This window comes from Dermacentor silvarum, chromosome 3 (assembly GCF_013339745.2).
Source record: "Dermacentor silvarum isolate Dsil-2018 chromosome 3, BIME_Dsil_1.4, whole genome shotgun sequence".
Taxonomy (NCBI): Eukaryota; Metazoa; Arthropoda; class Arachnida; order Ixodida; family Ixodidae; genus Dermacentor; species Dermacentor silvarum.
The window spans coordinates 121,634,131-121,645,619 of record NC_051156.1 but is presented as its reverse complement, the minus strand read 5'-3'; the positions used below and the strand labels follow the sequence as shown (position 1 = coordinate 121,645,619).

The 11,489-nt window shown below is 47.7% G+C and overlaps 1 protein-coding gene across 1 annotated transcript in view; it reads right to left on the bottom strand.

Annotated features, from left to right (window-relative positions):
* Positions 1–1,072: 1,072 nt before the first annotated feature.
* LOC119444730 (procathepsin L-like) overlaps positions 1,073–11,489 on the bottom strand; it is a 58,669-nt gene continuing 48,252 nt past the window's right edge. The window contains exon 6 of the mRNA XM_037709083.1: positions 1,073–1,172. Within this exon, the coding sequence (XP_037565011.1) occupies positions 1,073–1,172 (100 nt within the window). The remainder of the gene's footprint in view (positions 1,173–11,489) is intronic.

Sequence of the window (11,489 nt, the reverse complement as noted above, 5' to 3'; positions counted from 1 at the left end):
GACCGCCGCATCGTGGGCCCTCTGGACAGCCCATAGTTGCGCCCCGGCATCGGGGCTCCTGATAGCGGAGAACCACTTGTCCTCATTGATTTGTTCCGTGCCTCGCAACGAGGGGCAACGCCAGAGCATGTGGTCTAGGCTAGCGAAGTCATTGCAGTGCCTGCAAGAACTACTGGCATAAGTGTCGGGATAAAGCTTGTGTAATAAAGCCGGGCTGGGATACGAGCCTGTTTGCAATAATCTGAGGGTCAATGCCTGCGCTCTATTTAACTTCTTGTGAGGAAGGGGAAAGTCTCTCCTGCCGAGATAAAAGTGCTGCGTAATTTCGTTATATGTTGTCATGAGGATGACATTTTTTTTTTCTACTTAGTGGAATTGGCTCCTCCTTGCGAATATCCGCCTTGCTAATTTGGGATATTCAGCTTTTACGCTGTCTTTTCAGCATTTTTCGTAACACTACAAGCTGTATTTTTCGTTGTATTTAGTAACTATGATTACTTTACCCTACAACCATGTTTCATACATTTTTTTCGCGTTTAAACGAAAGCGCCACTCTCTCAACAGCTATCATTGAGGATTGATACTGCATGCGATGGGAGTGTGCGTCCGGCTCAAGATGAGCAGTATGCTTAGTAAAATCCGTTTATGCCTAGTATGAGTAAGACATCTCAACAATTTTCAAAATAAAAGAAAGCCAGCAGTTTTTTTTTTATTTGGATTTAGGAATAAGCGTTTCCGCAGCGAAGTACTCAAATAGACGTAACCAGCAGGGCACTGTTCCAGTGATGTTATACGCTATATTGCGTGCTTAGGAACCCGTTCTATAAAACACGTATCTACATGTCTGCAGAAGCTCAAAAACGTTCACCCCCGAAAAGCATTCGCTTTAATGTCTGCATAGATAAAGCTCCGGGTTTTTACTAATTTCGAATGTGTCATTGAAGCTATGGCTCTTTAACTATTTATTATCATATAAAGTATGGTAACAAATATTGTAGATTATGGCAGAGAAGAACAACAATCAGCGCTATTTTTCAGCCTAATACAATTTATTTGAGCTGTAAGATTATGTCTATACAACCGGTAACACGGCAAAGGTAGCGATGGCACATTGGTTGTTCTTGTCTCGAGACATGTAGGCGTAACCTTTTTGCCCAAATCCCTCGCCCCAGCTGCAAGAGAGGAAAATTCAATGTTAAATAAAGCGAAATCATTGACCCATAATAAATAGCGAGAAAATGTAGGCAACGCATTTTGCATGCTAGGACGGAATGCGAATTAAGTGATCGGACAAAAGGTTTAGTCGATAGCGCCTTCACATGAAGTTGCAATCGTCATTTTAATAACTCCTTGCGGTGGGAACAAGGAATGGGTATAGGGGTGCCTTTATTATTATTGCTTAATTTTTCATGAAGAACAAACGAAAGCGCACGTTTTCATTTTCAAGTTATCAAGCCTAACTAGGGCGAATAATTAATGCCCTGTGCATGAACACCAGAAACTCCCATTTCGTTTTTTTTTTTTGCTTGAAGGCGCACCATAGAATGCTGCACTTTCATAACACTTTAATCTCCACTACCTGCCAAAAGTAAACAGCTGACGGCTCAAAAGCATGATGCAAACTTACACTTAAATGAATCTTTCATACACAAAAGAATCCAGCTATCACTACACGTGTAGGAACCCCAATGGCACTTTTTAATCACACTAATTTTATTGTAAATCGGACATTTGGACAAACCACTACCATGTAGACAATTTTATATTGACAGTTTACAGAGATCAATCAAGCGTTGACGAAATGTATTTATACGAAATATGGGCGGCCTGAGTTTCTCACAAAAATAATGAATACCAGACTGACACACCTCTGGGAAACTGCGAGATGGTGTTGCACGGGTTTACTACCTTTCGCTATCTAATAAAATTTTCAGGCACCTTTCCTCAGCTAATCTGAAAAAAAGATTTGCCTGCACCATAGCCCATTTGATAGATCATTGTGGTAAGTAATAATGGAGAGAATGGCGTTATGAAGACGACGGCACACTCGTCCACTGCTTGCATCGGCAGCGCAGATAAGGTAACTCATTCTGGGCAAGGGAGGAAACATCTATACATTTGAAGTTATTGGAGATAAGGCGAACTGATAAAAACAACAACAGTAAACGCCACACTGAACAAAATCATACCTAATAACAAAAGAAGCAGTAGGGATCAGACAAAAAGCAGTTTACATGTAGTGCGGCCATTATTGAACTGTTCTTGCTGCTTCCAAAATGGCATAGTAACAAAAAAGAGTTCGCAGTTCTGCACGATGGCCGAAGAATTGTCAGATTACATATCGATGCATTACATTGATAGCGGACCACCGTAGATAAGCACCGCCTTAGCTCGGCGGCACAGAAGAGGAGGAAGTGGAAGTGATGCCGATCTCTGTCGATTGCCAATAACGCACGGAGCAGGGAAGACCAGGCCGAAAGAAGTGACGGCGCACGTGGTCGTATGTGCGTGAAACGCCCAAGTGCCACGCCATGGGAATGTCGTGACGGAGAATGGTCGAATGTAGGAGCGTTGGTATGACAAAGAGAAGGTCAAGGCCGTCAGGGTGAATGTTATGGAAGTATAAGGTGCCATTCTTTAGAAGGAACACTCACAGGAAAGCATAACCAGTTGAAGATCTGACCGTCAGTGATTTGAATTAATGGCGACACGGAGAAAACGCTGGTGACTGCGTCGATATCGGCCGGCTCTTTCATGGAGTAGTGGCGAAACATTCTGCATCCTGGTGCAAGTGGCCCAAGCTGTATACAGCTGAGTATGTATACTCTCCGGCAATGCTTCATAATTACTCAAACAGCCCTGCTAAGCTAGCCTCACTCGAGAGCGTTCGCGTGTTGAACGTTGCCAGGCTCCCTTTGCAGTGGCGGCCTGTCCGGATCCAGAGATTCTTAGCACCTGATCATGATAAGAAAATTTACAGAAGAATAAAATTAGGTTGGAGCGCATGCGGCAAGCATTGCGAAATCCTGACTGGGACCTTACCACGGTCGTTGAGAAGAAAAGTGCACGATCATTGCATTCTACCGGTGCTAACATATGGGGCAGAAGCTTGGACGTTAACAAAGAAGCTCGAGAACAAGTTAAAGACCACACAAAGTGTGATGGAAGAAAAAAATGTTAGGCGTAACGTTAAGAAACAGGAAGAGAGCAGTGTGGATCAGAGAGGAAACGGGGATAACCGATATTCTAGCTGACATTAAAATAAAGAAATGGAGCTGGGCAAGCCATGTAATGCGTAGGGTAGATAACCGGTGAACCATCAGAGTTACATAATGGGTGCCACGAAAAGGGAAGCTAAGTCGAGGACGACAGAAAGCTAGCTGGGGTGATGAAGTTTGGAAATTTGCCGGCCCAAGTTGGAATCAGCAAGCGCAAGACAGGTGTAATTGGAGATCTCGGGGAGAGGCGTTCGTCCTGCAATGAAAATAAATAGGTGCTGCTGAGGACGATGACGTACACTCTTGCAGCCCAGCGAGCTAGTAGACCCGTCGGGTCCTTTAGTGAGGAGAGCTATCAGCGCGCGTGATGGTCTGTGATCACGCAGAGGAGAACGGGAGTCCGTATAGGTGTGGACAGAACTTAGCGACTGCACAAACAAGTGGGAGACACTCACGTTCAGTGATCAAACAATCGCGCTCAGCGCCTGACCGGAGACGGCTGGTGCTGGCTATAACGCGGTCGTCTCCTCGCTGGCGGGGAGCTAAGGCTATGTCTATGCGGGTACCACTGGCATCGGTCCGAACATCGGTTGGAGATGATGGGTCGAAGTGGGCTAGGATTGGCAGCGTAGTAAGGACAGTGGTGAGCTGCGAAAAAGTGGCGGCGTGATCAGGACCCATCGAATACGAAACGTCTTTCTTTAAAAGGTAGGTAAAGGGGCGTGCAATGATCGTAATGTCTTTCGCAAAAATTGTGGAATTAACAGTACAACCCTATCAAAATATGAATGGCTTTGGTGGTCTTTGGTGGACTTCGGTACATGAAAGCTGGTGACGGCGCGAATTTCGTCCGGCTCGGGTCTTACTCCGGTGGCGTCTACGAGCTGGCCTAGGACGGCGATTGCGCGGTGACCAAAGTGACACTTGGTGGAGTTCAACTGACGAGCAGCTTTGCGAAACGCCCCAAGAACTTTTGATATACGGTCTAGATGCTTGTCAAGCATAGGGGAGAAAACAATCAAGTCGTCCAGGTAGAACAAGCGCGCCGACCATTTCAACCCATGGAGCAGGGCGTCGATCAATCATTCGAAGATGGCCAGCGTGTTACAGAGAATGAAGGGTCTCACATTGACCTGATGAAGGCCGTCAGGGGTGACAATTGCGGTCTTCTCCTGGTCCATGTCGTTAAATGTGCTAATACACTGATCGTAGCACTATGGAGGAAAAGTAGGCAGCCTCCGTACAGTAATCTTAAGCTTTCTGTACGCGCGGCAAAGGACAAACGCCCTATTTAACGCGAAATTGTTTATCACAAGTTTCACGACGAATTTCCGGCAACGAATGTAACGGATGTGATAGTCTCCATCTATGAGCGGTGAAGCGAAGCACTGCGTTGTGGCACTAACGACTGCCGACAGGGAGCTCTTCGGTAGTCACGGCGCAGCGGAGGGTCCAACGCGTTGTAGCCATAGGATAAAAACCAAGTACAGTGCCGTGCTGTGGGGCTTCCGTGAACGAAGAGGCAGAGTGTACTTGAAACACGCTTTATTGCATGGCGGCAACTTAACGTGGCAGAACGACAGCCAATGAATACAAAGCACAAAATACACACCCCAGCCTTGCGGCCAGCGATTATATACACATAGATGGGGGCGAGGGTGACGTGATCGCGATATGGGCCGGTGACAGAAAGGGAAATCATATCACACAAGTACACTGTATGCGACATATAGCCTCGTGTATAGTTTTATGTAATAATGAAACAGTAAATAATCGTACAATCAAACTTTATTAATATTGCCCGATGGCAGGATTCGAACACAGGAACAATGGAAGAGAAGCCCGATGTTGAAACCATTAGGCCACAGACGAACGCCTGAGGTCGACAACGAATACATCGCTTTCGCCCATTCCAGCGTTCTGGAAATGACTCGACACGTGCCTCTACACGCGACATAAAACAACCTTAAGAATTTATCAGGGGCAAGCCAGTGCATTGAGACGCGTGGCGCGTTTTGATTTGGCCACCTCGCCAAGATGAGCCGTTGTAATTAGTAACGATTGTCCGCGTTCACAGCGTCTTCTGCAGTTCGAAAAGTATGCATTGCTTGGCAATTTACGACAACGAAGGCATATAAGCGCAATGAACAAAGCCACAAGAACTTCTAAATCTACAAGCAGGAATATCAGACAAATCCATGTATTTCTGTGGCCTCGTGTATGCAGTTAGCGTCGGATCAGCCTGCGGCGCTTCGTCAGCTACGGATTGCGGCTTCAGCGGGCATCAGCAGTGCATCACCTACTGCTTCGCGTGCGATCGCACCACCTAAGAGAACTGTTGCGCTAAAGGGTGCAGCAGTTCATTCAAATCGTTCGGCTTTCGCTGAAGTGCAAATTGAGTTCACGAAGCAAACATGCAGCAGGTTCTGAGAAGACACGCTTTACTTTCGCGTTCTACCGACTACTATGAAAGAGGTATCAACCATGATTGTTTGTTATTTTGTTTAAGTGGCGATATTCTATACAGAATATCCACGTTCCATCCTTCTCTTTCACGAGTACGACGGGAGATGCCAACGAACGACTACAGGAAGGCTCGACAATATCCTTTGCTAGCATCTTCTTGATTGTCTGTTGCATTGCCCGGTGCTTCGACGCAAGAACACGCTAGTGCCGTTGGTGAATGGGGTTCGCATGGCCAGTATTGATACGAAGGATCACGATAGAAGTTTGACCCAAGAGCCAATTGTTAAGACCAAAGAGATCGCGGTAGCCTTCAAGAACGCGGCGGTGGGCTTGAGTTTGAGCTGGTGGGTGGCGAGTCGCAACTATGTTCCAAATGTCAGCGTCACAACAGCGCGCTGACGGAAAATGTCTCGAGTGGGTGGTCCGTTGTGGCGCAAATAAGGGCCAGTGATAATCCTTGCGAAATCACTGAACGGTGAGAGCGAACTAAACAAGAGGGAGGCAGGTGCTCGTGAGGACTGTGAGCGGAATGGTGACACCGTGCATAAGCATCACGATGGTTATCAATGTAAGCACATAGTCATCATCAGGCTCAGCGGGCGAGGAACACAAATCAACGTGTGTCACACCTTTAGGGGGCAGGCAAGTGAAGTCAATGCAACCGAGGCAGGTAGAAAAGGGACATGACAAGGCGGATACCGCCGCCGAACATTCGATGAGAGCAGAATGGGTGGAAAGAAAATCGAGGTCAAGTTTGAGTTCATGAGCGCTGTGGGCTACGACAGTAAAAAGGACGACAGTGTGTCGATTTGGGATGGTTACTTGCGCAAGGCACATGCCAATAACAGCGACTTACTCGCCTTTCACGACTCTTACAGATCGGTTCGGTAGAGGCGTAAGGACATTCTTGAGGCGATGGCGTAGAGTGGGCGCTCATAGTAGACACGTGCGATCCAGTTTCGCTCAGTAATGCAGCTTGCAGTAATGCTGCCCCCAAGAACGGCCAACACGTTGTGTTTAGCGGGTACAGTCAAGTGAGGATTCCTTGCAAAGGTCATTACTGTAGCTCCACCTCTAGAAACTGCATGACTACTTTTGCGGTGCTGAAACGTCGGAGAGGGAATCGACGGGACGACGGCGAACAAGATCGACGGTGCAGTGGTAAGGGGACCAAGCTTAGCGGCGTTGAGGCGAGGGCTAGGCAGGGGAGAGGGGATCATCCACAGGGACGCCATAGTCTTGCTGCGTACGGCGTGGCGAATAGCGGCGGGAGTCAGTGAACGGGCGAAAAGTGGGACAAAGTTGTTCCAAGGTGGGGGAAACCAGCAGGTGTGTATGTGGCGGGATGGCATATACGTACCTGGATGTCCAATTCGACGGCAAGGAAGCAGATCTGCCTGTTGTCGGGGGATCTCCACTCAGCCGGGTTACGGAACGGGTACGGAAAGTAGGGGTCACTGCGGGCCACAATAATCAGCTCCGGTCGGGTTTAAGGTCGGGACGTAAAACAGGCCGAAAGAAAACCCAGGTAGGCAAATTCATGTCGCACAATTGCTTGTATAAGTGAGATAGCAGGGCAGAATGGTCAGTAGTATGGTCTTCTGGTTGGGAACGGTATGGACCAGGACACTGAGTCTCAAGCTCGCGTCGATCGAAGGATGTGTCACGTTCTCATACAAAGTGGGAGCACAGACACAATCGGCGCAAGATGATGTAGCAGCCGTATTTTGGAGACGAGAAACCCGAGCAGTTACACAACGGTTCTTGCTTTGCTTGAAGCACCGGCATTCCTTGATGATGGAGTCGGTGGTAGAGAGGTTGGCATAAATCAGAAAGTTCAACGCATCATCCGCGCTGCCCTTGAAAGTGTGGCCAGCGTTGTCTCACTGGGGCATTTCTTTCTCGCTGTTCGGCAAAGAGTGATGGTGTCTTGTATATAGGTGACATACGACTCGGTAGAAGGCTGCGTACATATAGAAAGGCAGTGCTCACCACCTGTGAGCCCTGCCAACGCCTGAAAAGGCTTTCTGCTTTGACAGCTGTATATACGCAGCCGATGGACATCGAATCTGAAGCTTTCTTCACAGTTGGTCTACACCTTAATGGCCCGTTCCCTCTCTCTGCCTCCAGAAATACGTGGCTCGCCATCGCTACCAATTGAACCTATACGGTACGTAATTATACAACTCCCAACAAGCTTCACTACTAATGTTAGGGATTCCTCCTCAATGAACATATCTGGGCATACACGGCTCCGGGCCAATTACTCACTGACCGCCACCGTAACTTCTTCTCTACAATGACATCTTGCGCTCATGCTCGTCCTAACATATCACCACGTCGTACCACCCACAAACCAACGGCTTCACTACCTCAACCAGGCCATCGCCGAAATGCTCTCGAAGTGCTCTCGGCCGACCACCAGGACTGGGACCTTCATTTATTGTATGTAAAGTACGCGCTACGCCCACAATTTACTGCGACACGATACTGCCGGCAATTCACCAATCTAGCTTGTTTATGAACGTTGAACACCTTGCTACCCTCGACTGCACCTTCTGCCAGTGAATATGCCCGCGACACCATCGCCCGCACTGACCACCCACGACAGGTCGCCTGCGCTTGTCTTCATTGACTGCCTACATCGAGACTTTTCTCCGGGTGTTCTGGTGCTTCCGTGGTCCCGAACCCGCCACGTGGGGCTTTGCGTAAAGTTGCGGTCGATATACATCAGTCCATACCACGTGCTACGACAAGTGACTCATGTCATATATGAGACCGTCTCGTGCGGTCTCTCAGCGTCATCGTAAGCATCAATCAAGTGACATCGTTGACGCAGCAAGGTTCAAGTCCTACCACACTCCTTCAACCACAATGCGTCTATGATGCGCCGGGAGGGTGCTTCTACCGCTGGGTGTCATAATACGGGACCGCTGCATAGAAATACTGCGTCAGCGTGGTTGCAGTGAAGAGGAGAAAGACGAAGTGGTGCCTATTTCTGTCGATCGCCATTTTGATCGCGGTTGCGGTGACACTTTAAATTATATCTTGAAAATTACTTTCTGCCTGTGCATCATGTAACATTAATATAACACAAATTAGGTTCGCATTCTAAGGGCTAGTCAAATCGAAGTAAACACGCGTGGCGTCACATACACACGCATAAGGTTGATCCGTCGACCCTGACCACCCCTCTGAGGGACGTCACGCAGCCACCCTTCGCATGTGAAACATTCTGGCCATTTCACTCTGTTTTCTTTCTGAAAGTCTGCAGATCACGTGACCTGCAATGCCCTGTGCTCCTTCGTGCCTTAAGTGTTAAACTTGGCCGACTCAACCTGACACGTTTGTCGCTTCCTTTCCTAGCTTTCTTGTACTTCAACTGCTCTCCGGGTGGCGCAAAACAGGGAAAGGGGGCATGGGTCGGTGTTATAGCCATTGCTGACTGTTTTTTTCTCTTCCTTTCGCATGTAAATGCTGTCTGCAGCTACTAGAAACCATACCACTCCCTACAAAACAAAAAATTAAGTCGGCTAAACCCCTGCTGTTATCTACTTATGGACAGTTTGGTAGATAATTTCTGTTACGATACGTATTCAGTGTTCTACAGCCAACGATTAATGTGTTTGCGACATGTTGTGGGCGGATGCCAAGCAGAAAAAATAAACTAAACGAAGAAATACACGATGTTTACGCGTGTGCAATGCGAAATATTTAAGCTTTAGCTCTAGTGCGCGCTAGGTGTTTTAGCTCCTGCTTTAAAGCTCGACGATGCGCCTTAAGATTTACTGGTCCCAAGTCGTCCATAACATTTCAGTATAAATGATGTTTTACGGCATTTTCGTTTAAACTACTACGCTGCTCTCCGATGCTCGAGCCGATGCCTGACTTTCTAAGCATGCAGTGGCGAAGCTGGGCGCTGAGGGAGCCACCACAACCCGTCCTCCCGTAAACATCATCTGCTTAACGCGACGCGCAAGTAAACGCCCGCACTGCCACGGACTAATGAAGAACCCTCGCCTCCGGCGCTTCCGTAAACACCACCTGGTTAACGCAACGCGACGGCTAAGGCCTGCGTCGCCACCGACTCACGAATTGACTGGAGAGGCGCGATCGTGCTGCCGCACAACTTCCACGATACTCAGGGCTCGATACCGTTTATTACAGATAAGCTGCTTATGCGGACCCTGTGCCGTCGTTGTCAGACTTCGCTAAAGACGGGCCACGTGACCTAGCGGGAGGGGAGCGGAAAAGAAGAGTTAAACAGGGAGAAGGGTTCACGACGTTCACGACATTCGATTAACACGTGAAGGACCGTTTACGTAGCGCCACAGTTACCACAGACAGGTGGCTCATCAACAATCAACAAGTATGAGTGTGTACCCAAAGTGTGGCCTATTCTAAGACGACAAAAAATAACCTCGCTTGGTCGTGTTTTTGTTATAGGCTGCCAATTTCCTAGGTTGGGCATGTGGAGTTAATTGAGTGTTTCGCGGTCCCACATGCTTAGCCAATATCTCCCCAGTTTCTTCCGGAGGTAAGGCTTGAAATCTGTGGCGGGAATACGCACGGAAGAGATGCAACCTTTCGTTGTTATAGACGTGGCAATATTGTCGGCAAGAATATTACCCTCGATGCATTTATGCCCAGGCACCCAGCATATTATGAGTTGTTGTTTGGATGCATAAACAGAGCAGATCAGTGAATAGAGGTTGGTAATAATAGAGTTTTTGTCTGTCTGCGGCTACATCAAAGCTTTAACGACTCTTATGGGTCGGTAAATATTATTGGCTTTTGTAGTTTCATTCTCCCGATGTGTTTCACCGCGGATAGTACTGCATAGGCCTCTGCAGTAACGAAGCTTGTGTGGGGGTGGAATACATCGGATTCCGACAAGGACGGACCGACTGCCGCATAAGACACGCCTGCATGCGACTTTGACGCGTCCATGTAAAATTCAGGGCAAGAGTACTTCGACTTTCATTCTAAAAAATGCATTTGAATGTGTGCCTGTGGCGCGTGTTTTGTGAATTCGATCAACGATGTGTCACATTCTACCAGCTGCCACTGCCACGGCGGTAGCAGTTTCCCTGGAGTCATTAGGTTATGTTCAAGTAATGAAATACCCATTTTTTTCACTGATGTTTCTCACACGTAGTGAGAATGGCGGCTTCGCTCTAGGTCGATTATGAAATAGTGTGGCACATGTGGTATCGTTTATGGTAGAATAGGTAGGATGTGTACGGTTTGAATTTGTTTTCAGGGAATATGTAAAACTGGCATAAGACCTCTGAAGGTGGAGCGACCACATGTTTGCTCTACATAAAGGCTTTCAACGGTGATTGTTTTGAAGGCTCCGGTCGCGAGTCGGATTCCCAAATGGTGAACGGGATCCAACATCTTTAAAGCACTGGGTGCAGCAGACTGATGCACTATCGCACCGTAGTCAAGTCGCGAGCCAACAAGGCATCTATAAAAGTTCAAAGTACATTTCATGTCACTGCCCCATGTCTTACGCGATAGAAGCTTCAACAAGTTCATAGTTTTCAGGCATTTAGCCCTCAAGTATTGATATGCGGCATGAATGTCAGTTTTGAGTCCAACATAATGCCGAGGAACTTGTGCTCAGTGGTTACAGGTAATGTACTACCAAAGAGCTCCATAGCCGGATCTGGTACTATTCCTCTCTTATTTGTGAAAAGGATGCGTGTACTTTTCTGTGGGCTCAACTTAAAGCCGTTTTCACCGGCCCATATAGCTAATTTATTTAAGCCATGCTGGACATGTCGTTGGCAGATAGCAAGG